The sequence below is a fragment of the Coloeus monedula genome (genome assembly GCF_965178545.1).
Source record: "Coloeus monedula genome assembly, chromosome: 40".
Lineage (NCBI taxonomy): Eukaryota > Metazoa > Chordata > Aves > Passeriformes > Corvidae > Coloeus > Coloeus monedula.
The window spans coordinates 657,206-682,277 of record NC_138820.1 but is presented as its reverse complement, the minus strand read 5'-3'; the positions used below and the strand labels follow the sequence as shown (position 1 = coordinate 682,277).

The window sequence follows — 25,072 nt, the reverse complement described above, 5'->3', positions numbered from 1 at the left end:
ATGACGGTCAAGTTGGACTTCGAGGAGTGTCTGAGGGACTCGCCCTGGTTCAGGTACCAAATCTCCCCCAAATTATCCCCAAAATCCCCCCCGAATCCATCCGGAACCCCCCAAAATCCCCCCCGAATCCATCCGGAAACCCCCAAAATCCCCCCCCAAATCGCCCCAAAATCCCCCCAAATCCATCCGGAACCCCCAAAATCCCCCCAAATCGCCCCAAAATCACCTCAAATCCCCCGCGAACCCCCAAATTACCCCCAAAATCCCCCCCAAATCCATCCGGAACCCCCCAAAATCCCCCCCAAATCGCCCCAAAATCCCCTCAAATCCCTCCAGAACCCCCAAAATCCCCCCAAATCGCCCCAAAATCCCCTCAAATCCCCCCCCGAACCCCCAAATTATCCCCAAAATCCCCCCCAAATCCCTCCAGAACCCCCCAAAATCCCCCCCAATCCCTCCAGAACCCCCAAAATCCCCCCAAATCGCCCCAAAATCACCTCAAATCCCCCCCGAACCCCCAAATTATCCCCAAAATCCCCCCCAAATCCCCTCCAGAACCCCCAAAATCCCCCCCAATCGCCCCAAAATCCCCTCAAATCCCCCCCGAACCCCCAAATTACCCCCAAAATCCCCCCCAAATCCCCTCCAGAACCCCCAAAATCCCCCCCAATCGCCCCAAAATCCCCTCCAATCCCCCCCCGAACCCCCAAATTACCCCCAAAATCCCCCCCAAATCCATCCAGAAACCCCCAAAATCCCCCCCCGGGACCCCCCGAAACCCCCCAGGGATCCCCCCCGGAATTGGGATCGGGACCCCCCCCCAGGACTCCCCCATCCCAAAATCCCCCCAAAACCCTCCAGCCCCCCTCCCCCCCCCCAAATCCCTCAGGACCCCCCAGGACCCCCCCAAAATCCCCCCCAGGACCCCCCAAAATCATTCCTGGACCCCCCACCCGGACCCCCCCTCAAACTTCTTCAGGACCCCCCCAAAACCCCCCCAGGACCCCCCCAAAACCCCCTCAGGACCCCCCCAGGACCCCCCCAGGACCCCCCCAAATCCCCCCAGGACCCCCCCAAATCCCCTCAGGACCCCCCCAAACCCCCCCAGGACCCCCCCAAATCCCCTCAGGACCCCCCAAACCCCCTCAGGACCCCCCCAAACCCCCCCAGGACCCCCCCAAATCCCCTCAGGACCCCCCCAAAACCCCCTCAGGACCCCCCAAACCCCCTCAGGACCCCCCAAAACCCCCTCAGGACCCCCCCAAATCCCCCCAGGACCCCCCCAAAATCCCTCAGGGCCCCCCCCCGCCAGGCCCCGCCCCTCCCCCCCCACAGGAAGTGGTTTCCCGGGCGTGGGGGAGGGGCCGGGGCAGGAAAAGGGGGGGGGAGGGGCGGGGGGAGGGGCGGGGGGAGGGGCGGGGGGGCCTTCGGGAGCCGGCCCCGCCCCGCACACGCGCGTGCAGGGGTCACCTGGGGTCACCTGGGGTCATTTGGGGCCACCTGGGGTCATTTGGGGTCATTTGGGGCCACCTGGGGTCATTTGGGGTCATTTTGGGTCACCTGGGGTCATTCGGGGTCACACCTGGGGCCATTTGGGGTCACACCTGGGGTCATTTGGGGCCACCTGAGGACACCTGAGGTCATTTGGGGACACCTGGGGTCACACTTGGGGGTCACTTGGGGGTCACTTGGGGTCATTTGGGGTCACACCTGGGGACACCTGAGGTCATTTGGGGACACCTGGGGTCACACCTGAGGTCATTCGGGGTCAGGCAAGGACACAGCTGGGGTCACACCTGGGGTCATTTGGGGTCACCTGGGGTCACCTGGGGCCATTTGGGGTCACACCTGGGGTCACACCTGGGGTCATTTGGGGTCACCTGGGGACACCTGGGGTCATTTGGGGTCATTTGGGGTCATTTGGGGACACCTGAGGTCAGCTGGGGTCACACCTGGGGTCATTTTGGGACACCTGGGGCCGTTTTGGGACACCTGGGGTCATTTGGGGTCACACCTGGGGTCACACCTGGGGTCACACCTGGGGTCATTTGGGGCCACCTGGGGTCACCTGGGGTCATGTGGGGTCACACCTGGGGTCATGTGGGGGTCACTTGGGGTCATTTTGGGACACCTGGGGTCACACCTGGGGTCACACCTGGGGTCACACCTGGGGTCATTTGGGGTCATTTGGGGTCACACCTGGGGTCACACCTGGGGTCATTTGGGATCATTTGGGGTCACACCTGGGGTCACACCTGGGGTCATTTGGGATCATTTGGGGTCATTTTGGGACACCTGGGGTGACCTGAGGTCACCTGGGGTCACCTGGGGTCACCTGGGGTCATTTGGGGTCACACCTGGGGTCACACCTGGGGTCACACCTGGGGTCATTTGGGGTCACCTGGGCTCCCCCAGGTGTGCCAGGGGGCCACGGCGTGGGGGGAGGGGCGTCCTTGCACGAGGGAGACCCCAAAATCTTCGGGAAAACCCCCAAAAAATCCCAATCCCCCAACCTGGGGGGGGCTCCAAACCCCTCCCCCCCCCAAACAACCTCGGGGATCCCCAAAACCTCGGGAAATGACCCCAAAACTTCAAGGGGGACCCCAAAACTTCAAGGGGACCCCAAAATCTCGGGAAATGACCCCAAATCCTTCTGGGGGACCCCAAAACTTCAAGGGGACCCCAAAATCTCGGGAAATGACCCCAAATCCTTCTGGGGGACCCCAAAACTCCAAGAGGGACCCCAAAACCTCGGGAAATGACCCCAAATCCTTCTGGGGGACCCCAAAACTTCAAGGGGACCCCAAAATCTCGGGAAATGACCCCAAATCCTTCTGGGGGACCCCAAAACTCCAAGGGGGACCCCAAATCCTCGGGAAATGACCCCAAATCCTTCTGGGGGACCCCAAAACTTCAAGGGGACCCCAAAATCTCGGGAAATGACCCCAAATCCTTCTGGGAGACCCCAAAACTCCAAGGGGGACCCCAAAACTTCGGGAAATGACCCCAAATCCTTCTGGGAGACCCCAAAACTCCAAGGGGGACCCCAAAATCTCGGGAAATGACCCCAAATCCTTCTGGGGGACCCCAAAACTTCAAGGGGACCCCAAAATCTCGGGAAATGACCCCAAATCCTTCTGGGGGACCCCAAAACTTCAAGGGGACCCCAAAATCTCGGGAAATGACCCCAAAACTTCAAGGGGGACCCCAAAACTTCAAGGGGGACCCCAAAACCTCGGGAAATGACCCCAAATCCTTCTGGGGGACCCCAAAACTTCAAGGGGACCCCAAAACTTCGGGAAATGACCCCAAATCCTTCTGGGAGACCCCAAAACTTCAAGGGGACCCCAAAATCTCGGGAAATGACCCCAAATCCTTCTGGGAGACCCCAAAACTTCAAGGGGACCCCAAAACTTCGGGAAATGACCCCAAATCCTTCTGGGGGACCCCAAATCTTCTGGGAGACCCCAAAACCTCGGGAAATGACCCCAAATCCTTCTGGGGGACCCCAAATCTTCTGGGAGACCCCAAATCCTCGGGAAATGACCCCAAATCCCGCACGAGGCCGTTTTTGGGGGTCCCCCCGCCCCTCCCCCACCCCCAGGTGCTGCGGTGGCGCCTCCGGAAGCGGCTCCGGAAGCGCCCGCGGGGCCCCAAAATCCCCGAAACCGCCCCAAAATCCGGCCCCGCCCCCCTCAGGGATCCCAAAAACCTCGAAACCGCCCCAAAATCCGGCCCCGCCCCCCTCAGAGACCCTAAAATCCCCGAAAGTGCCCCAAAATCCGGCCCCGTCCCTCCCCAGGGATCCCAAAATCCCCCAAATCCCCCCCAAAATCTCCCCTGAGCCCCCAAAATTCCCTCCAAAACCCCCCCAGGACCCCCAAAATCCTCCCAAATCTCCCCAAAACTTCCCCAGAAACCCCCAAACTCCCCCAGGACCCCCAAAATCTCCCCCAAAACCCCTCCAGGACCCCCCAAAATCCCCCCAACCCCCCCCAACCCCCCCAGGACCCCCAAAAATGCCTCCCAAACCCCTCAAAGACTCCCCAAAACCTCTCCAGGACCCCCAAAAATCCCCCCCAGACCCCCCCAGGACCCCCCAAAATCCCCCCTGGACTCCCAAAAATCCCCCCCAAACCTCTCCAGGACCCCCCAAAATCCCCCCAGGACCCCCCAAACCTCCCCCGGATGCCCCAAAATCCCCCCAGGACCCCCAAATCCCCCCCGGACTCCCAAAAATCCTCCCAAAACCTCTCCAGGACCCCCAAAAATCCCCCCCAGACCCCCCAGGACCCCCAAAAATCCCCCCCAAACTCCCCAGGACCCCCAAAAATCCCCCCCAGACCCCCCAGGACCCCCAAAAATCCCCCCCAAACCCCCCCAGGACCCCCCCAGACCCCCCCAGGACCCCCAAAAACGCCCCCCAGACCCCCCCAGGACCCCCCAAAATCCCCCCAGGACCCCCAAAAGTGTCCCCCAATCCCCCCCAGGACCCCCCAAAATCCCCCCAGGACCCCCCAAACCTCCCCCGGATGCCCCAAAATCCCCCCAGGACCCCCCAAAATCCCCCCAGGACCCCCAAAAATCTCCCCCAGACCCCCCAGGACCCCCAAAAATCCCCCCCAAAATCCCCCCAGGACCCCCAAATCCCCCCCCCGGACTCCCAAAAATCCTCCCAAAACCTCTCCAGGACCCCCAAAAATCCCCCCCAAACCCCTCCAGGACCCCCCAAACCCCCCCAGGACCCCCAAAAACGCCCCCCGCCCCCCCCCCCAGGGCCGCAGTGGAAGAGGCCGAGTCGGACGCGGCCGAGCTGGAGACGCACCTGGAGAAGGTGGGGGAGGGGAGGGGGGGGACCCCAAATTTGGGGGGTCCGGGGGGGTCCCCAAAGGGTCTGGGGGGGGCTCAGGGGTGCGGGGAGGGGGGTTGGGGGTTTTGGGGGGGTTTTGGGGGGGTTTGGGGGTCCTCAGGTGAGGTTTGGGGGGGGATTTTGGGGTGATTTTGGTGGATTTTGGGTGATTTTGGTGGATTTTGGGGTGATTCCGGCGGGTTTTGGGGTGATTCCGGCGGGTTTTGGGGTGATGCTGGTGGATTTGGGGGTGATTCTGGCGGATTTGGGGTGATTTTGGTGGATTTTGGGATGATTCTGGCAGATTTTGGGGTGATTTTGGTGGATTTTGGGCTGATTCCGGTGATTTTGGCAGATTTTGGGGCTATTCAGGTGGGGTTTGGGTGATTCTGGCAGATTTTGGGGTGATTCCAGCGGGTTTTAGGGTGGTCTAGGTGGATTTTGGGGTGATTTTGGTGGATTTTGGGGTGATTCTGGGGTGATTTTGGGGTGATTCCGATGGGTTTTGGGGTGATTCTGGCAGATTTTGGGGTGATTCCGGTGGGTTTTGGGGTGATTCTGGGGTGATTTTGGCAGATTTTGGGGCTATTCAGGTGGATTTTGGGATGATTCTGGCAGATTTTGGGGTGATTTTGGCGGATTTTGGGCTGATTCCGGTGATTTTGGCAGATTTTGGGGCTATTCAGGTGGGGTTTGGGTAATTCTGGCAGATTTTGGGGTGATTTTGGGATGATTCCGGCGGATTTGGGGTGATTCTGGCAGATTTTGGGGTGATTCCAGAGGGTTTTAGGGTGGTCTAGGTGGATTTGGGGTGATTTCAGTCGATTTGGGGGTGATTTTGGCAGATTTTGGGGTGAATTCTGGCAGATTTTGGGGTGATTCCAGCGGGTTTTAGGGTGGTCTAGGTGGATTTGGGGTGATTTTGGTGGATTTTGGGGTGATTTTGGTGGATTTTGGGGTGATTTCGGTGGGTTTTGGGATGATTCTGGGGTGATTTTGGCAGATTTTGGGGCTATTCAGGTGGGAGTTGGGTGATTCTGGCAGATTTTGGGGTGATTTTGGGATGATTCTGGCGGATTTGGGATGATTCCAGCAGATTTTGGGATGATTCCAGCGGGTTTTGGGCTGATTCCGGTGGATTTTGGGGTGATCCTGGTGGGTTTTTTGGGTGATTCCGGTAGATTTTGGGGTGGTTCCGATGGGTTTTGGGTGATTCTGGCAGATTTGGGGGCGATTTTGGGATGATTCCGGCGGATTTGGGGTGATTTTGGTGGATTTTGGGGTGATTCCGGTAGATTTTGGGGTGATCCCGGCGGATTTTGGGGTGATTTCGGTGGATTTCGGGGTGGTTCTGGTGGGTTTTGGGGTGGTTCCGATGGGTTTTGGGATGATTCCGGCGGATTTTGGGTTGATTCCGGGGTGGATTTTGGGGCGGATTTTGGGCTGATTCCGGCGGGTTTTGGGCTGGATTTTGGGCTGATTTCAGCCGCTTTTGGCCTCCCCAGGTGCTGAAGCTCTGCTCGGCCGTGCTCGAGGCCGGCCGCGTTCTGGAAGGTTCCAGCCGAGCCTTCGCCGCGGGGCTCCGGGAGCTCGCGGGGACCCCCCGGGGGGACCCCCTGGTGCGGGTGAGACCCCCCAAAATCCCCCGCGATTGGGGTGCCCTGGAGGGGCAGGACCCCGAATTTGGGAGGGTTTTGGGGCACCCCGAAATCTGAGGGGGGGTCCAGGGGGAGGGAGGGGTCCTGGGAGGGGGGGGGGGGAGCCCCAAATTTGGGGTTCTGGGAGTTCTTGGGGGTCCTGGGGGGGAAATTTGGAGGGTTCTGGGTGAATTTTGGGGGTCCCTGGAGTGAATTTTGGGGGTCCCTGGAGGTTTTGGGGAGTTTCTGGGTGGATTTGGGGGTCCTGGAGTGAATTTTGGGGGTCCGTGGGTGGGTTTGGGGGTCCTGGGGGGATTTTGGGATTCCTGGAGTGAATTTTGGGGGTCCCTGGGGGGATTTGGGGGTCCCTGGGAGGATTTTGGGGGTCCCTGGGTGGGGCTTGGGGTCCCTGGGGGATTTTGGGGGTCCTGGAGTGAATTTTGGGGGTCCCTTGGGGGGTTTGGGGGTTCCTGGGAGGGTTTTGGGGGTTCCTGGGGGATTTGGGGGTTCCTGGAGTGAATTTTGGGGGGTCCCGAACCCCTCCTGACGCCGCCCCTCCCCCTCCCCCCCCCCAGGAGGCTCTGGAGAAGTTCTGTGATTCGCTGGAGCAGATGATGGACAGCCACGAGGTCCGCAGGCCACGCCCCCTTTGTCCCGAGGCCACGCCCCCTTTGTCCCGAGGCCACGCCCACCCCATTCACTGACCATGTCCCCTTTTCTCCAAGCCACGCCCCCTTCTGACCACGCCCTGTTTAGCCCCCGCCCACTCCCTTCTGGCCACGCCCCTCTCGGGCTGACCACGCCCATTCCTTCAAGCCACGCCCCTTCCCCAAGCCCCGCCCCTCGTTAATCTTAAAGAGCCCCGCCCTTATTGGCCACGCCCATTTAGGCCACGCCCACTCCGTGGTAAAGCCACGCCCCTTTCTCTGCCCACGCCCCCTTCTTGCATGGCCACGCCCCCCTCTGGGCCTGGCCACGCCCCTTTCCCCGGCCTGGCCACGCCCCCACCTTTGGCCACGCCCCTCCCGGCCTGGCCACGCCCCCCACGCTTTGGCCACGCCCCCTCCCGGCCTGGCCACGCCCCCACGCTTTGGTCATGCCCCCCCCGGCCTGGCCACGCCCCTCACGCTTTGGCCACGCCCCCTCCCGGCCTGGCCACGCCCCCCACGCTTTGGCCCCGCCCCCAGGAGCTGCGGAGCTGCACCCAGAGCGCCCTGAGGAGGCACCTGCAGCCCCTGCTGCGAGAGTGAGGGGGATTGGGGGGAAATTTTGGGGGTCCCACGGGGATTTTGGGGGGTCCCAGGGGGATTTTGGGGATCCAGGGGGGATTTGAGGGGGTTCTGGGGGGATTTTGGGTGGTCCAGGGCGGATTTTGGGGGTTCTGCGGGGATTTTGGGGGGATTTTGGGGGTCCAGGGGGGATTTGACGGGTGCAGGGGGGATTTTGGGGGGGTCCAGGGGGGATTTTGGGGCTCTCTGGGGGGGTTCAGCTCCACTCCTGACCCATTTTTGGGGTGATTTTGGGGCTCTCTGAGGGCGTCTCAGGCTGGGTTTTAATCCCGGTTTTTGGGGTGATTTTGGGGCTCTCTGGGGGGGTTCAGCCCCATTCCTGACCCGTTTTTGGGGTGATTTTGGGGCTCTCTGAGGGCGTCTCAGGCTGGGTTTTAATCCCGGTTTTTGGGGTGATTCCGGGGCTCTCTGGGGGGGTTCAGCCCCATTCCTGCCCCGTTTTTGGGGTGATTTCAGGGCTCTCCGGGGGCGTCTCAGGCTGGGTTTTAATCCCGGTTTTTGGGGTGATTTCAGGGCTCTCTGGGGGCGTCTCAGGCTGGGTTTTAATCCCGGTTTTTGGGGTGATTTCGGGGCTCTCTGGGGGGGTTCAGCCCCATTCCTGACCCGTTTTTGGGGTGATTTCAGGGCTCTCTGGGGGCGTCTCAGGCTGGGTTTTAATCCCGGTTTTTGGGGTGATTTCGGGGCTCTCTGGGGGGGTTCAGCCCCATTCCTGACCCGTTTTTGGGGTGATTCCGGGGCTCTCTGGGGGTGTCTCAGGCTGGGTTTTAATCCCGGTTTTTGGGGTGATTCCGGGGCTCTCTGGGGGGGTTCAGCCCCCTTCCTGACCCGTTTTTGGGGTGATTTCAGGGCTCTCCGGGGGCTCCGTGCCGCGGGCCGGGAGCGCTCGCGCGCGGCCGAGCTCCTGCAGGGGGCGCTGCAGCACCACGCCGAGGTGCCGCGACGGCGCCCCCTGGAGGCTCAGGAGGCGGCGGCGGCGCTGGGCGTGGCCAGGGGCGTGGCCAGGGCGCGGGGGCTGGACCACGTGCTGCAGGTGGGCGGGGCTTTGGCGGGGTGGGCGTGGTTTGTGTGTGCAGGTAGGCGGGGCTTAATGGGGTGGGCGTGGCTTAAATGGTTTGGGGGGTGTGGGGTGTCCTGAAAGTGGGCGGGGCCTGGTGGGTGTGGGCGTGGCTTAAATCGGGTGGGCGTGTCCTAAAGGTGGGTGGGGTTTGATTGGTGGGCGTGGCTAAAATCGGGTGGCTGTGTCGTGGGTGGGCGGGGTTTAGTGGAGTGGGCGTGGCTTGAATCGGGTGGGCGTGTCCTATAGGTGGGCTGGGATTAATGGGGTGGGCGTGGCTCAAATTGAGTGTGCTTGTCCTAGGGTTGGGAGGGGTTCGATGGAGTGGGCGTGGCTTAAATCGGGTGGGCGTGTCCTATAGTTGGGCTAGGTTTAACGGGGTGGGCGCGGCTTAGAGTGAGTGGGCGTGTCCTATGAGTGGGCGGGGTTTAATGGTGTGGGCGTGGCTTTAATCGGGTGGGCGTGTCCTGGGGTGGGTGAGGTTTCACAGAGTGGGTGTGGCTAAAATCGGGTGGATGTGTCATGGCTGGGTGGGGTTTAATGGAGTGGGCGTGGCTTAAATCGGGTGGGCGTGTCCTATGAGTAGGCGCTGTTTGATGGAGTGGGCGTGGCTTATATTGAGTGGGCTTGTCCTAGGGGTGGGCGGTGCTTTAAAGGAGTGGGCGTGGCTTAAATCGGACGGGCGTGTCCTGGGAGTGGGCGGGGTTTAACGGGGTGGGCGTGGCTTGATTCGGGTGGGCGTGTCCTCGAGGTGGGCTGGGGTTAATGGGGTGGGCGTGTCCTGCGTGGGCGGGGCTTAACAGAGTGGACGCAGCTTAAATTGGGTGGGCGTGTCCTAGGAGTGGGCTGGGATTAACGGGGTGGGCGTGGCTTAAAAGGATGGGCGTGTCCTAGGAGTGGGCGGGGTTGATGAGTGGGCGTGGCTTGAAATGAGTTCACTTGTCCTAGGAGTGGGCGGGGTTTTAACGGGGTGGGCGTGGCTCAAAGTGGGTGGGGTTTAACGGGGTGGGCGGGGCTTAATGGGGTGGGCGGGGCTTTAATTGGGTGGGCGTGTCATGTGTGGGCAGTGTTTTAATGGAGTGGGCGTGGCTTAAATCGGGTGGGCGTGTCCTGTGTGGGCGAGGTTTGATGGTGTGGGCGTGGCTTAAAGGGTGGGCGTGGCCTGGGCTTGATGATGTGGGTGGGGTCTGTGAGAGGTGGGCGGGGCTGCGAGGTGGGCGTGGCCGCATGGGCGTGGTTTAGATGGGCGGAGCTTAACCGGGTGTGGTCCGGGGTGTGGCCTAAAGGGGTGGGGCTTAAGTGGGTGGGATCCGGAGGGTGTGGCTTGAGTGGGCGTGGCCTCGTGGGCGTGACCGGGCCACGCCCTTACCCTGCCCCTCCCCCAGCTCAACGTGGTGCAGGACAAGAAAAAAACCGAAATTCTGCAGTTCGTGAGTGAAATTTGGGGGGGGGGTTGGGGGGTCCCAGGGAGGATTTGGGGGATCGTGGGGGGGTCCTTGGGGGTCCCAGGGTTGGATTTGGGGATCCCTGAGGGTCCCAAAAAGGGACGTTTGGGGGATTCTTTGGGGTTGGGGTCCCTGAGGGGATTTTATGGGGGGCTGGGGAGGGTTTGGGGGGGGGTGTTTGGGCTCCCTGTATTTGGGGAGGGGTCTGGGGGTCCTGGGGGGGGGTTTGGGGGGTCCCGAGGGTGGCACTGACCCCCCCTCCGCCCCCATCCCCCCCCAGGTGCTGGCGCTGCTGGAGGCTCAGGCCGCGTTTTTCAGCCGCGGTCACCAGGGGGCGACAGCGACGCGCGATTATCGGGGACACCTGGGGGCGCAGGTGGGGCTGGGAGCCCCAAATCCGCCCAAAACACCCCAAAATCCACCCAAAAGACCCCAAATCCACCTGAAACACCCCGAAATCCACCCAAAACACCCCCAAATCCACCTCAAACACCCCGAAATCCACCCAAAACACCCCAAAATCCATCCAAAGCACCCCAAAATCCACCCAGAACACCCCGAAATCCACCCAGAACACCCCGAAATCCACCCAAAACACCCCCAAATCCATCCAAAACACCCCGAAATCCATCCAAAACACCCCCAAATCCATCCAAAACACCCCGAAATCCACCCAGAACACCCCAAAATCCACCCAAAGCACCCCGAAATCCACCCAAAATACCCCAAAATCCCCCAAAATCCACCCAAAGCACCCCAAAATCCATCTAAAACCCCCAAAATCCACCTAAAACACCCCAAAATCCACCCAAAACATCCCAAAATCCATCCAAAGCACCCCGAAATCCACCCAGAACACCCCAAAATCCATCCAGAACACCCCAAAATCCATCCAGAACACCCCAAAATCCATCCAAAGCACCCCAAAATCCACCCAAAGCACCCCGAAATCCACCCAAAATACCCCAAAATCCCCCCAAATCCACCACAACTCCCCAAAATCCACCCAAAGCACCCCAAAATCCATCTAAAACCCCCAAAATCCACCTAAAACACCCCAAAATCCACCCAAAACATCCCAAAATCCATCCAAAGCACCCCAAAATCCACCCAGAACATCCCAAAATCCCCCCCAAATCCACCACAACTCCCCAAAATCCACCCAAAGCACCCTGAAATCCACCTAAAACACCCCAAAATCCACCCAAAGCACCCTGAAATCCACCTAAAACACCCCAAAATCCACCTAAAGCACCCCAAAATCCACCCAAAACATCCCAAAATCCCCCCCAAATCCACCACAACTCCCCAAAATCCACCCAAAGCACCCTGAAATCCACCTAAAACACCCCAAAATCCACCCAAAGCACCCCAAAATCCACCCAAAACACCCCAAAATCCACCCAAAGCACCCTGAAATCCACCCAGAACACCCCGAAATCCCCCCCAAATCCACCACAACTCCCCAAAATCCACCCAAAGCACCCTGAAATCCACCTAAAACACCCCAAAATCCATCCAAAGCACCCCAAAATCCACCTAAAACACCCCAAAATCCACCACAACCCCCCAAAATCCATCTAAAACACCCCCAAATCCACCACAGCTCCCCAAAATCCCCCCAAAACACCCCAAAATCCGCCTAAACCACCCCCAAATCCCCCCAAGGCCCCCCCAAAACCCCTCCAAGATCCTCCCCCATCCCCCAGAGACCCCTGAGACCCCCAGGGACTCCCCCAAAACCTCCCCAGGGACCCCAAAACCACCCAAGGACACCCCAACAAGAGACCCCTCCCCCACCCCATGGGACCTCCCACCCCCAAAATTCCAGGGGTCCGGCCTGGGAGGGGTCCCGGGGGGTCCCAAGGGGGGGGTCCCGGGGGTTGCTGATTTTTGGGGACCCCCCCCTGTCCCAGCTGGAGCGGGGGGAGCTGGGGAGGGTCCCGGGGGGGTTTTGGGGTGGTCCCGGGGGGGTTTTGGGGTGGTCCCGGGGGGTCCCGGGGTGTTTTGGGGGGGTCCCGGGGGGGTTTTGGGGTGGTCCCGGGGGGTCCCGGGGTGTTTTGGGGGGGTCCCGGGGGTGTTTTAGGGTGGTCCCGGGGGGTCCCGGGGGTGTTTTGGGGGGGTCCCGGGGGGGTTTTGGGGTGGTCCCGGGGGGTCCCAAGTTGAGGGGGGGGTCCCGAAGGGTCCCAAGGGGGGGTCCCGGGGGTTGCTGATTTTTGGGGACCCCCCTGTCCCAGCTGGAGCGGGGGGAGCTGGAGGGGGCGCGGCGCCAGCGGGACCTGGAGCAGCGGCACCACCTCCTGCTGCAGCAGGTGGGCGTGGCCTGGTGGGCGTGGCCTGGTGGGCGTGGCCATGGCTGAGGGGCGTGGCCGAACCTCGGGGGCGTGGCCTGGGCGGAAAGGGAAGGAGTGGATTGGATTGGGAGGGGGCGTGGCCTAAAATGAGGGGCGTGGTTTGAGGTTTGGGGGTGTGGTCTCGGCGGAAGGGGCGTGGCCAAAGTTGGGGTGTGGCTGCTGGGAGTGGGCGGTGCCGCGTGTGATTGACGGGTGGTGAAGGGGCGTGGTCAGTGTTGATTGACAGGTGGGGCGTGGATGGGTGTGAGTGATGATTGACAGGGGATGGGGGCGTGGCCGTGCTTTGATTGACAGCTGCAGGGTGGGGTTAATTAATTCAATCAACAATAGAGTTGATTGGCAGCTTAGGGTAGGGTTAATTTGCTTGACAGCTCCGGGAAGGGGCGTGGCTCGGTTGGGGTGGGGATGTGGGCGGGGCTTGTGTTGATTGGCGGCTCCCAGGACCTATCGCAGGAGGAGGTGGGCGGGGCCGCGGGAGAGGCGGGGCCTGAGGCGCCGCCCATGGAGGGTTACCTGTACAAGAGAGCCAGCAACGCCTTCCGCACCTGGAGCAGGTACCGAAACCCCCCAAAACACCCCAAAACCACCCCAAAAGCGCCCTAAAACCGCCCCCAAAACCGCCCCAAAACCGCCCCCAAAACCACCCCAAAACCACCCCAAAACCGCCCCCAAAACCGCCCTAAAACCGCCCCCAAAACCGCCCTAAAACCGCCCCCAAAACCGCCCTAAAACCGCCCCCAAAACCGCCCTAAAACCGCCCTAAAACCGCCCCCAAAACCGCCCTAAAAGCACCTCACAAATGCCCTAAAACCACCCCAAACACCCCGAAACTCCCAAAACCACCCCAAAACCGCCCTAAAACTACCCCAAAACACCCCAAAACTCCCAAAACCGCCCCAAAACCCCCGAAACCGCCCCAAAACTACCTCAGAAACGCCCTAAAACCATCCCCAAACACCCTGAAACTCCCAAAAGCACCCCAAAAACGCCCTAAAACACCCTAAAACTGCCCCAAACCACCCCCAAACACCCCAAAACCGCCCTAAAACTACCCCAAAACACCCCAAAACTCCCTGAAACTCCCAAAACCTCCCCAAAACTGCCCTAAAACCACCTCACAAGTGCCCTAAAACCACCCCCAAACACCCCGAAACTCCCAAAACCACCCCAAAACTCCCAAAACTACCCCAAAACCCCCCCAAAACTCTCAAAAACTCCCCAAAACCGCCCCAAAACCACCTCACAAACGCCCTAAAACCACCCCAAACACCCCGAAACTCCCAAAACCACCCCAAAACTCCCAAAACTACCCCAAAACCCCCCCAAAACTCTCAAAAACTCCCCAAAACCGCCCCAAAACCACCTCACAACCGCCCTAAAACCACCCCCAAACACCCTGAAACTCCCAAAAGCACCCCAAAAACGCCCTAAAACACCCTAAAACTGCCCCAAACCACCCCCAAACACCCCGAAACTCCCAAAACCACCCCAAAACCGCCCTAAAACTACCCCAAAACACCCCAAAACTCCCTGAAACTCCCAAAACCTCCCCAAAACTGCCCTAAAACCACCTCACAAGTGCCCTAAAACCACCCCCAAACACCCCGAAACTCCCAAAACCACCCCAAAATCCCCCAAAAACGCCCCAAAACCACCTCATAAATGCCCTAAAACCACCCCGAAACTCCCAAAACCACCCCAACCCCCCCAAAACCACCTCAGAAACACCCTAAAACCACCCCAAAACACCCCGAAACTCCCAAAACCATCCCTAAAACACCCTAAAACCACCCCAAACACACCGGAACTCCCAAAACCTCCCCAAAACCCCCAAAACCGCCCCAAAACCACCTCACAAACGTCCTAAAACCACCCCCAAACACCCCAAAACTCCCTGAAACCATCCCAAAACACCCCAAAACTCCTTAAAACTCTCTAAAATGCCCCCATTCCACTCCAAAACACCCCCTGAAACTCCCCAAACCACCCCAAAATCTCCCCAAAACACCCCCAAAATGCTCTGGAACTCCCTAAAACTCCCTGAAACTCCCCAAAACACCCCAAAAATGCCCTAAAACTCTCTGAAACGCCCGTTCCGCTCCAAACCACCCCAAAACCCCCTGAAACTCCCCAAAACACCCCAAAACTCCTCAAAACACCCCAGAACACCCGAAAAACGCCCTAGAACTCCCTAAAACACCCCAAAATTGCCCAAAAACTCCGTAAAACTCCTTGAAACTCCCTAAAACCCCCAAAACACCCCAAAACTCCCTAAAACACCCCCGTTCCCCTCCAAAACTCCCTAAACCACCCCAAAAACGCCCAAAAACTCCCTAAAACACCTCTGTTCCTCTCCAAACTGCCTCAAACTCCCTGAAACTCCCCAAAACACCCCAAAAACGCCCTAAAACGCTCCGAAACAGCCCCGTTCCACTCCAAACCACCCCAAAACTCCCCAAAACACCCCAAAACCACCCCCAGCCACCCCAAAACTCCCCAAAACACCCCAAAACTGCCCAAAAACTCCCTGAAACTCCCTAAAACCCCAAAACCGCCCTAAAACTCTCCGAAACGCCCCCGTTTTCCTCCAAAACCACCCCAAAACTCCTCGAAGTTCCCTAAAATCCCCTAAAACGCCCCGAAAAGCCCCAAAAACGCCCGAAAACCACCCCAAAACGCCCCCAAAATCCCAAATTTCCGCCCCCTCCAGGCGCTGGTTCTTCATCCAGAGCAACCAACTGCTGTACCTGAAACGGGCCCGGGTGGGTTTGGGGGGTCCGGGGGGGGTTTGGGGGGTCCTGGGGGAGTTTTGGGGGGTCCTGGTGGGTTTTGGGGGGATTTTGGGGAGAGTTTTGGGGGGTCCTGGGGGAGTTTTGGGGGTCCTGGGTGGGTTTTGGGGGGGTCCTGGGGGGGTTTTGGGAGGGATTTTTGGGGCCCCCGGGTGATTTTGGGGGGTCCCAGATGGGTCGGGGGGGGTTTTGGGGGGTCCCAGGTGGTTTTGGGGGGGGTTTTGGGGGTCCGGGGGGGGTTTTGGGGGGATTTTGGGGAGAGTTTTGGGGGGTCCTGGATGGGTTTTGGGGGGTCCTGGGGGAGTTTTGGGGGTCCTGGGTGGGTTTTGGGGAGGTTTTAGGGGGTTTTGGGAGGGATTTTTGGGGCCCCAGGGTGATTCTGGGGGGTCCCAGATGGGTCGGGGGGGGTTTTGGGGGGTCCCAGGTGGTTTGGGGGGGGTTTTGGGGGTCCGGGGGGGGTTTTGGGGGGATTTTGGGGAAAGTTTTGGGGGGTCCTGGGTAGGTTTTGGGGAGGTTTTAGGGGGTTTTGGGAGGGATTTTAGGGGCCCCCGGGTGATTCTGGGGGGTCCCAGATGGCGCTGGGGGGATTTTGGGGGGTCCCAGGTGGTTTGGGGGGGGGTTGGGGGTCCTGGGGGGGTTTTGGGGAGAGTTTTGGGGGGTCCTGGATGGGTTTTGGGGGGTCCTGGGTGGGTTTTGGGGGGATTTTGGGGAGAGTTTTGGGGGGTCCTGGGGGAGTTTTGGGGGGTCCTGGGTGGGTTTTGGGGGGATTTTGGGGAGAGTTTTGGGGGGTCCTGGGGGAGTTTTGGGGGTCCTGGGTGGGTTTTGGGGAGGTTTTAGGGGGTTTTGGGAGGGATTTTTGGGGCCCCCGGGTGATTTTGGGGGGTCCCAGATGGGTCGGGGGGGGTTTTGGGGGGTCCCAGGTGGTTTGGGGGGGGTTTGGGGGTCCTGGGTGGGTTTTGGGGGGATTTTGGGGAGAGTTTTGGGGGGTCCTGGATGGGTTTTGGGGGTCCTGGGGGGGTTTTGGGGGGATTTTGGGGAGAGTTTTGGGGGGTCCTGGATGGGTTTTGGGGGGTCCTGGGGGGGTTTTGGGGGGATTTTGGGGAGAGTTTTGGGGGTCCTGGGGGAGTTTTGGGGGTCCTGGGTGGGTTTTGGGGAGGTTTTAGGGGGTCTTGGGAGGGATTTTAGGGGCCCCCGGGTGATTTTGGGGGGTCCCAGATGGGTCGGGGGGGGTTTTGGGGGGTCCCAGGTGGTTTGGGGGGGGGGGTTGGGGGTCCGGGGGGTGTTTTGGGGGTCCTGGGGGGGTTTTGGGGGGATTTTGGGGAGAGTTTTGGGGGGTCCTGGGGAGTTTTGGGGGGTCCTGGGGGAGTTTTGGGGGTCCTGGGTGGGTTTTGGGGAGGTTTTAGGGGGTCTTGGGAGGGATTTTAGGGGCCCCCGGGTGATTTTGGGGGGTCCCAGATGGGTCGGGGGGGGTTTTGGGGGGTCCCAGGTGGTTTGGGGGGGGGGGGTTGGGGGTCCGGGGGGGGTTTTGGGGGTCCTGGGTGGGTTTTGGGGAGAGTTTTGGGGGTCCGGGGGGGGTTTTGGGGGGGTCCTGGGGGGGTTTTGGGAGGGATTTTTGGGGCCCCAGGGTGATTCTGGGGGGTCCCAGATGGGTTGGGGGGGGTTTTGGGGGGTCCTGGGGGGATTTTGGGGAGAGTTTTGGGGGGTCCTGGGTGGGTTGGGGGGGTTTTAAGGGGTCGGGGGGGGATTTTAGGGGGCATCGGGTGATTTTGGGGGGTCCCAGATGGGGCTGGGGGGGTTTGGGGGTGTCCCAGGTGAGTCCTGGGTGGATTTTGGGGGGTCCTGGGGGATTTTGGGGGATCCTGGGTGGATTTTGGGGGGGAACCCCAGACTTTGGGGAGGAGAGGAGGGGCTGAATTTTGGGTTCCTTTTTTTTAATTTTTTTTTTTTTTTTTAGGATTCGGGGGTTTTTGGGGTTGTTTTTAACCGCGGATTTGGGGCGCCGGGATTTGGGGGGTTGGGGAGGATTTTGGGGGGACCCCTCCCCAGGTGGCTGAGATTTTGGGGACCCCCCAGGACCCCCCCACGGTGGTGGTGGAGGACCTGAGGCTCTGCACGGTCAAACCCTGCCCGGACCTCGAGCGCCGCTTCTGCTTCGAGGTCGTCTCCCCGTCCAAGTGAGACCCCAAAAACGCCCAAAAAATCCATTTTGGGGGGGACCCCAAAATTCGGGGGGAATCCAAAATCTTGGGGAGCGCCCCCCCCCCCAAAAAAAATCCCCATTCCCAAAGGTGGAGGCTCGAAAATCGCCCCCAAACCTCCCCAAATTCTCCTCGAAAGACCCCAAAATTGCGAGGGAGACCCCAAAAATCCATGGGGGGGGACCCCAAAATTGCGAGGGAGACCCCAAAAATCCATGGGGGGGACCCCGAAATTCTGAGGGAGACCCCAAAAATCCATGGGGGGGACCCCAAAATTCTGAGGGAGACCCCAAAAATCCATGGGGGGACCCCGAAATTGCGAGGGAGACCCCAAAAATCCATGGGGGGGACCCCAAAATTCTGAGGGAGACCCCAAAAATCCATGGGGGGACCCCGAAATTCTGAGGGAGACCCCAAAAATCCATGGGGGGGACCCCGAAATTCTGAGGGAGACCCCAAAAATCCATTTTGAGGGGGACCCCGAAATTCTGTGGGAATCCAAAATCTTTGGGGGGGAGACCCCAAAAGAAATCCCGATTCCCAAACCTGCGGGGGGTTCCAAACCCCCCCAAAACAACCCCGGGGACCCCCAAATCCCCCCCCAAAAATGACCCCAAAACCTCAAAAGCGCCGAGGAGACCCCAAAATCGCCTTTTTTCTCCCCAGATCGTGCGTGCTGCAGGCGGATTCGGGGGGGGGGCAGCGCCGCTGGGTCAGCGCCGTCCAGAGCAGCATCGCCTGCGCCTACACCCAGAGCCCCCCGAAAGCACCCCCGGGCCAGGTGGGGACCCCAAAAACCGCCCCGAAATACCCCAAAATCATCCGAAAATACCTCAAAACCGCCCTAAAGTACCCCAAAATACCTCAAAACTGCCCTAAAATACCCCAAACTGCCCTAAAATAGCCCAAAACTGCCCTAAAATAGCCCAAAACTGCCCTAAAATACCCCAAAACCGCCCTAAAATACCCCAAAACTGCCCTAAAATAGCCCAAAACCGCCCCAAAATATCCCAAAACTGCCCTAAAATAGCCCAAAACCGCCTCAAAATAGCCCAAAACCGCCCTAAAATACCCCAAAACCGCCCTAAAATACCCCAAAACTGCCCTAAAATAGCCCAAAACCGCCTCAAAATATCCCAAAACTGCCCTAAAATAGCCCAAAACTGCCCTAAAATACCCCAAAACTGCCCTAAAATACCCCAAAACCGCCCTAAAATACCCCAAAACTGCCCTAAAATAGCCCAAAACTGCCCTAAAATACCCCAAAACCGCCCCAAAATATCCCAAATCCCCCCCAAAATCCCCCAAATCCCCCCCAAAATCCCCCAAAATTCCCCCAAATCCCCCAAAATCCCCCAAATCCCCCCAAAATCCACACCAACCCCACCCTGATTCTCCCCTAAATCCCCCAAAATACCCACAAAATCCCTTAAAATCCCCCCAAATCCGCTCAAATCTTCCCCAAATCCCCCCAAATCTTCCTAAAATCCCCCAAATCCCCCTTCACCTCCCAAATCCCCCCCAAATCTCCCCCAAATCCCCCAAAATCCCCCTGAAAATCTCCCAAAATCCCCCCAAAATCCCTTAAAATCCCCCAAATCCCCCTTCACCTCCCAAATCCCCCCCAAAATCCCCCCAATGCCCCAAAATCCCCCCAAAAAATCCCTTAAAATCCCCCCAAATCCCCTCAAATCTTCCCCAAATCCCCCCAAATCTTCCTAAAATCCCCCAAATCCCCCTTCACCTCCCAAGTCCCCCCCAAATCTCCCTAAAATCCCCCCAAAATCCCCCCAAATCCCCCAACCCCCCCAAATCTCCCCCAAATCCCTCAAATCCCCAAAATCCCCCCAAATCCCCCCCAAAATTCCCCCAAATCTCTCTAAAATCCCCCAAACCCCCCCCAAATTCCCCAAAATCCCCCAAATCCCCCCATATCTCCCCCCAAATCTCCCCAAAATCCCCCCAAATCCCCCCCAAATCCCCCAAATCCCCCCAAAATCCCTTAAAATCCCCCAAACCCCCCTTCACCTCCCAAATCCCCCCAAAATCTCCCAAAATCCCCCCAAATCCCCCCAAAATCCCTTTAAATCCCCCCAAATCTCCCCCAAACCCCCCCAAAATCCCCCCAATGCCCCAAAATCCCCCCAAAATCCCTTAAAATCCCCCCAAATCCCCTCAAATCTTCCCCAAATACCCCCAAATCTTCCTAAAATCCCCCAAATCCCCCTTCACCTCCCAAATCCCCTCCAAATCCCACCCAAATCTCCCCCAAATCCCCCAAAATCCCCCTAAAAATCTCCCAAAATCCCCCCAAAATCCCTTAAAATCTCCCAAACCCCCCTTCACCTCCCAAATCCCCCCCAAATCCCCCAAAATCCCCGAAAATCCCCCCAAAATCTCCCAAAATCCCCCCAAATCCCCCCAAAATCCCTTTAAATCCCCCAAATCTCCCCCAAACCCCCCCAAAATCCCCCCAATGCCCCAAAATCCCCCCAAAAAATCCCTTAAAATCCCCCCAAATCCCCTCAAATCTTCCCCAAATCTTCCTAAAATCCCCCAAATCCCCCTTCACCTCCCAAGTCCCCCCCAAATCTCCCTAAAATCCCCCCAAAATCCCCCCAAATCCCCCAACCCCCCCAAATCTCCCCCAAATCCCTCAAATCCCCAAAATCCCCCCAAATCCCCCCCAAAATTCCCCCAAATCTCTCTAAAATCCCCCAAACCCCCCCCAGATTCCCCAAAATCCCCCAAATCCCCCCATATCTCCCCCCAAATCTCCCCAAAATCCCCCCAAATCCCCCCCAAATCCCCCAAATCCCCCAAATCCCCCCAAAATCCCTTAAAATCCCCCCAAATCCCCTCAAATCTTCCCCAAATCCCCCTTCACCTCCCAAATCCCCCCCAAATCTCCCCCAAATCCCCCAAAATCCCCCTAAAAATCTCCTAAAATCCCCCCAAATCCCCCCAAAATCCCTTAAAATCCCCCAAATCCCCCAACCCCCCCCAAATCCCCCCAAATCCCCCAAAATCCCCCTAAAAATCCCCCCAAATCCCCCCAAATCCCCCCAAATCCCCCCAAAATCCCTTTAAATCCCCCCAAATCTCCCCCAAACCCCCCCAAAATCCCCCCAATGCCCCAAAATCCCCCCAAAAATCCCTTAAAATCCCCCCAAATCCCCTCTAATCTTCCCCAAATCTTCCTAAAATCCCCCAAATCCCTCTTCAAATCCCACCCAAATCTCCCCCAAATCCCCCAAAATCCCCCTAAAAATCTCCCAAAATCCCTTAAAATCCCCCCAACCCCCCTTCACCTCCCAAATCCCCCCCAAATCCCCCAAAATCCCCCCAAATCCCCCCAAAATCTCCCAAAATCCCCCCAAATCCCCCCAACCCCCCCCAAATCCCCCAAAATCCCCCTAAAAATCTCCCAAAATCCCCCCAAATCCCCCCAAAATCCCTTTAAATCCCCCCAAATCTCCCCCAAACCCCCCCCCAAAATCCCCCCAATGCCCCAAAATCCCCCCAAAATCCCTTAAAATCCCCCCAAATCCCCTCAAATCTTCCCCAAATCCCCCCAAATCTTCCTAAAATCCCCCAAATCCCCCTTCACCTCCCAAATCCCCTTTAAATCCCACCCAAATCTCCCCCAAATCCCCCCAAATCCCCCTAAAAATCTCCCAAAATCCCCCCAAAATCCCTTAAAATCCCCCAAACCCCCCTTCACCTCCCAAATCCCCCCCAAAATCTCCCAAAGTCCCCCCAAATCCCCCCAAAATCTCCCAAAATCCCCCCAAATCCCCCCAAAATCCCTTTAAATCCCCCAAAAATCTCCCAAAATCCCCCCAAATCCCCCCAAAAAATCCCTTAAAATCCCCCCAAATCCCCTCTAATCTTCCCCAAATCTTCCTAAAATCCCCCAAATCCCCCTTCACCTCCCAAATCCCCTCCAAATCCCACCCAAATCTCCCCCAAATTCCCCTAAATCCCCCCAAATCCCCCCAAAATCCCTTAAAATCCCCCCAAATCCCCTCAAATCTTCCCCAAATCCCCCCAAATCTTCCTAAAATCCCCCAAATCCCCCTTCACCTCCCAAATCCCCTCCAAATCCCACCCAAATCTCCCCCAAATCTCCCAAAATCCCCCCAAAATCCCCCCAAAATCCCTTAAAATCCCCCCAAATCCCCCCAATCTCCCCCAAATCCCCCCAAAATCTCCCAAAATCCCCCCAAATCCCCCCAAATCCCCCCAAATCCCCCCCAAATCTCCCCCAAATCCCCCAAAATCCCCCTAAAAATCTCCCCAAATTCCCCCAAACCCCCCCAAAATCCCCCCAATGCCCCAAAATCCCCCCAAAAATCCCTTAAAATCCCCCCAAATCCCCTCTAATCTTCCCCAAATCTTCCTAAAATCCCCCAAATCCCTCTTCACCTCCCAAATCCCCTCCAAATCCCACCCAAATCTCCCCCAAATCCCCCCAAATCCCCCCAAAATCCCTTAAAATCCCCCCAAATCCCCCCAAATCCCCCCCAAATCCCCCCAAACCCCCCCAAACCCCTCCCAAAAGACTCTCAACCCCCCCCCCAAATCCTCTCGGGAGGGGGGGGGGGTCCCCAATTTTGGGTGTCCCCTCCCCCCCCCAGCCCCCCGAAAGGGCGGGGTCGCTGTCGGGGCCGCGGGGGGGGCGCGGGGGCCCCCCCGAATCCGGGGTGCTGCGGGCGGTGCTGGGGCTGGAGGGCAACGGGAGCTGCTGCGACTGCCGGGAGCCGTGCCCGGAATGGGCCAGCGTCAACCTGGGCATCACCCTGTGCATCCAGTGCTCCGGGATCCACAGGTGGGACACCCCAAAATCCCCGGGAATAGCCCAAAAACGGCCCCGGAAACAAAAACACCCAAAAATCCCAGAAAAATCCCAGAAAAATCCCAGAAAAATCCCAGAAAAATCCTGTCCAGAGAACCCAAATCCACCCAAATCCACCCCAAATCCCAGTCCAACATCACCCTGTGCATCCAGTGCTCCGGGATCCACAGGTGGGACACCCCAAAAACCCCGGGAATAGCCCAAAAACGGCACCGGAAATAAAAACACCCAAAAATCCCAGAAAAACACCAAAAAATCCCAGAAAAATCCCAGAAAAATCTTATTAGAGAGCAGCCAAACCCCTAAAAATCCACCCCAAAACACCCCAAATCCAGCACCTCCAACTCCGGGATCCACAGGTGGGACACCCCAAAAACCCCGGGAATAGCCCAAAAACGGCCCCGGAAACAAAAACACCCAAAAATCCCAGAAAAACACCAAAAAAATCCCGTAAAAATCTCATTAAAACCCTGTCCAGAGAACCCAAATCCACCCAAATCCACCCCAAATCCATCCCAAATCCAGCACCTCCAACTTCGGGATCCACAGGTGGGACACCCCAAAAACCCCGGGAATACCCCAAAAACGGACCCGGAATCAAAAAACACCCAAAATCCCGTAAAAATCCCAGAAAAACCCTGTCCAGAGAACCCAAATCCACCCCAAACCACCCCAAATCCACCCCAAATCCCAGTCCAACGTCACCCTGTGCATCCAGTGCTCCGGGATCCACAGGTGGGACCCCCCAAAATCCCCGGGAATAGCCCAAAAACGGCCCCGGAAACAAAAACACCCAAAAATCCCAGAAAAACACCAAAAAATCCCAGAAAAAATCCCAGAAAAATCTTATTAGAGAGCAGCCAAACCCCTAAAAACCCACCCCAAACCACCCCAAATCCACCCCAAATCCAGCACCTCCAACTTCGGGATCCACAGGTGGGACACCCCAAAAACCCCGGGAATAGCCCAAAAACGGCCCCGGAAACAAAAACACCCAAAAATCCCAGAAAAACACCAAAAAAATCCCGTAAAAATCTCATTAAAACCCTGTCCAGAGAACCCAAATCCACCCAAATCCACCCCAAATCCACCCCAAATCCACCCCAAATCCCAGTCCAACATCACCCTGTGCATCCAGTGCTCCGGGATCCGCAGGTGGGACACCCCAAAATCCCCGGGAATAGCCCAAAAACGGCGCCGGAAACAAAAACACCCAAAAATCCCAGAAAAACACCAAAAAATCCCAGAAAAATCCCAGAAAAATCCCAGAAAAATCCCAGAAAAATCCCAGAAAAACCCTGTCCAGAGAACCCAAATCCACCCCAAACCACCCCAAATCCACCCCAAATCCCAGTCCAACATCACCCTGTGCATCCAGTGCTCCGGGATCCACAGGTGGGACACCCCAAAATCCCCGGGAATAGCCCAAAAACGGCCCCGGAAACAAAAACACCCAAAAATCCCAGAAAAACACCAAAAATATCCCATAAGAGAGCAGCCAAACCCCTAAAAATCCACCCCAAACCACCCCAAATCCATCCCAAATCCAGCACCTCCAACTTCGGGATCCACAGGTGGGACACCCCAAAAACCCCGGGAATAGCCCAAAAACGGCCCCGGAAACAAAAACACCCAAAATCCCAGAAAAACCCCAAAAAATCCCAGAAAAATCCCATAAAAATCCTATTAGAGAGCAGCCAAACCCCTAAAAACCCACCCCAAACCACCCCAAATCCATCCCAAATCCAGCACCTCCAGCTTCGGGATCCACAGGTGGGACACCCCAAAAACCCCGGGAATACCCCAAAAACGGCCCCGGAATCAAAAACACCCAAAATCCCAGAAAAATCCCATACAAATCCCAGAAAAATCCCAGAAAAACCCTGTCCAGAGAACCCAAATCCACCCCAAACCACCCCAAATCCACCCCAAATCCCAGTCCAACATCACCCTGTGCATCCAGTGCTCCGGGATCCACAGGTGGGACACCCCAAAAACCCCGGGAATAGCCCAAAAACGGCCCCGGAATCAAAAACACCCAAAAATCCCAGAAAAACACCAAAAATATCCCATAAGAGAGCAGCCAAACCCCTAAAAATCCACCCCAAACCACCCCAAATCCATCCCAAATCCAGCACCTCCAACTTCGGGATCCACAGGTGGGACACCCCAAAAACCCCGGGAATAGCCCAAAAAGGGCCCCGGAAATAAAAACACCCAAAAATCCCAGAAAAATCCCAGAAAAATCCCAGAAAAATCCCAGAAAAATCCCAGAAAAATCCCAGAAAAATCCCAGAAAAATCTCATAAAAACCCTGTCCAGAGAACCCAAATCCACCCCAAACCACCCCAAATCCACCCCAAATCCCAGTCCAGCATCACCCTGTGCATCCAGTGCTCCGGGATCCACAGGTGGGACACCCCAAAAACCCCGGGGACACCCCAAAAACGGCCCCGGAATCAAAAACACCCAAAAAAACCAAAAAATCCTCCAAAAATATCCCATAAGAGAGCAGCCAAACTCCTAAAAATCCACCCCAAACCACCCCAAATCCACCCCAAATCCAGCACCTCCAACTTCGGGATCCACAGGTGGGACA

General features: G+C 57.9%; 1 protein-coding gene across 1 annotated transcript in view; it reads left to right on the top strand.

Annotated features, from left to right (window-relative positions):
- The window catches only part of ACAP1 (ArfGAP with coiled-coil, ankyrin repeat and PH domains 1), a gene marked incomplete at both ends in the record, with an annotated part of 35,250 nt that continues 10,178 nt past the window's right edge, over positions 1-25,072 (top strand). The window contains 14 exons of the mRNA XM_082300573.1: positions 1-53; positions 4,777-4,834; positions 6,355-6,474; positions 7,062-7,115; positions 7,674-7,732; positions 8,622-8,805; positions 10,215-10,259; positions 10,555-10,650; positions 12,512-12,586; positions 13,070-13,182; positions 15,339-15,390; positions 17,491-17,591; positions 18,282-18,396; positions 22,256-22,446. Coding sequence (XP_082156699.1) covers positions 1-53; positions 4,777-4,834; positions 6,355-6,474; positions 7,062-7,115; positions 7,674-7,732; positions 8,622-8,805; positions 10,215-10,259; positions 10,555-10,650; positions 12,512-12,586; positions 13,070-13,182; positions 15,339-15,390; positions 17,491-17,591; positions 18,282-18,396; positions 22,256-22,446 — 1,316 coding nt within the window. The remainder of the gene's footprint in view (positions 54-4,776; positions 4,835-6,354; positions 6,475-7,061; positions 7,116-7,673; positions 7,733-8,621; positions 8,806-10,214; positions 10,260-10,554; positions 10,651-12,511; positions 12,587-13,069; positions 13,183-15,338; positions 15,391-17,490; positions 17,592-18,281; positions 18,397-22,255; positions 22,447-25,072) is intronic.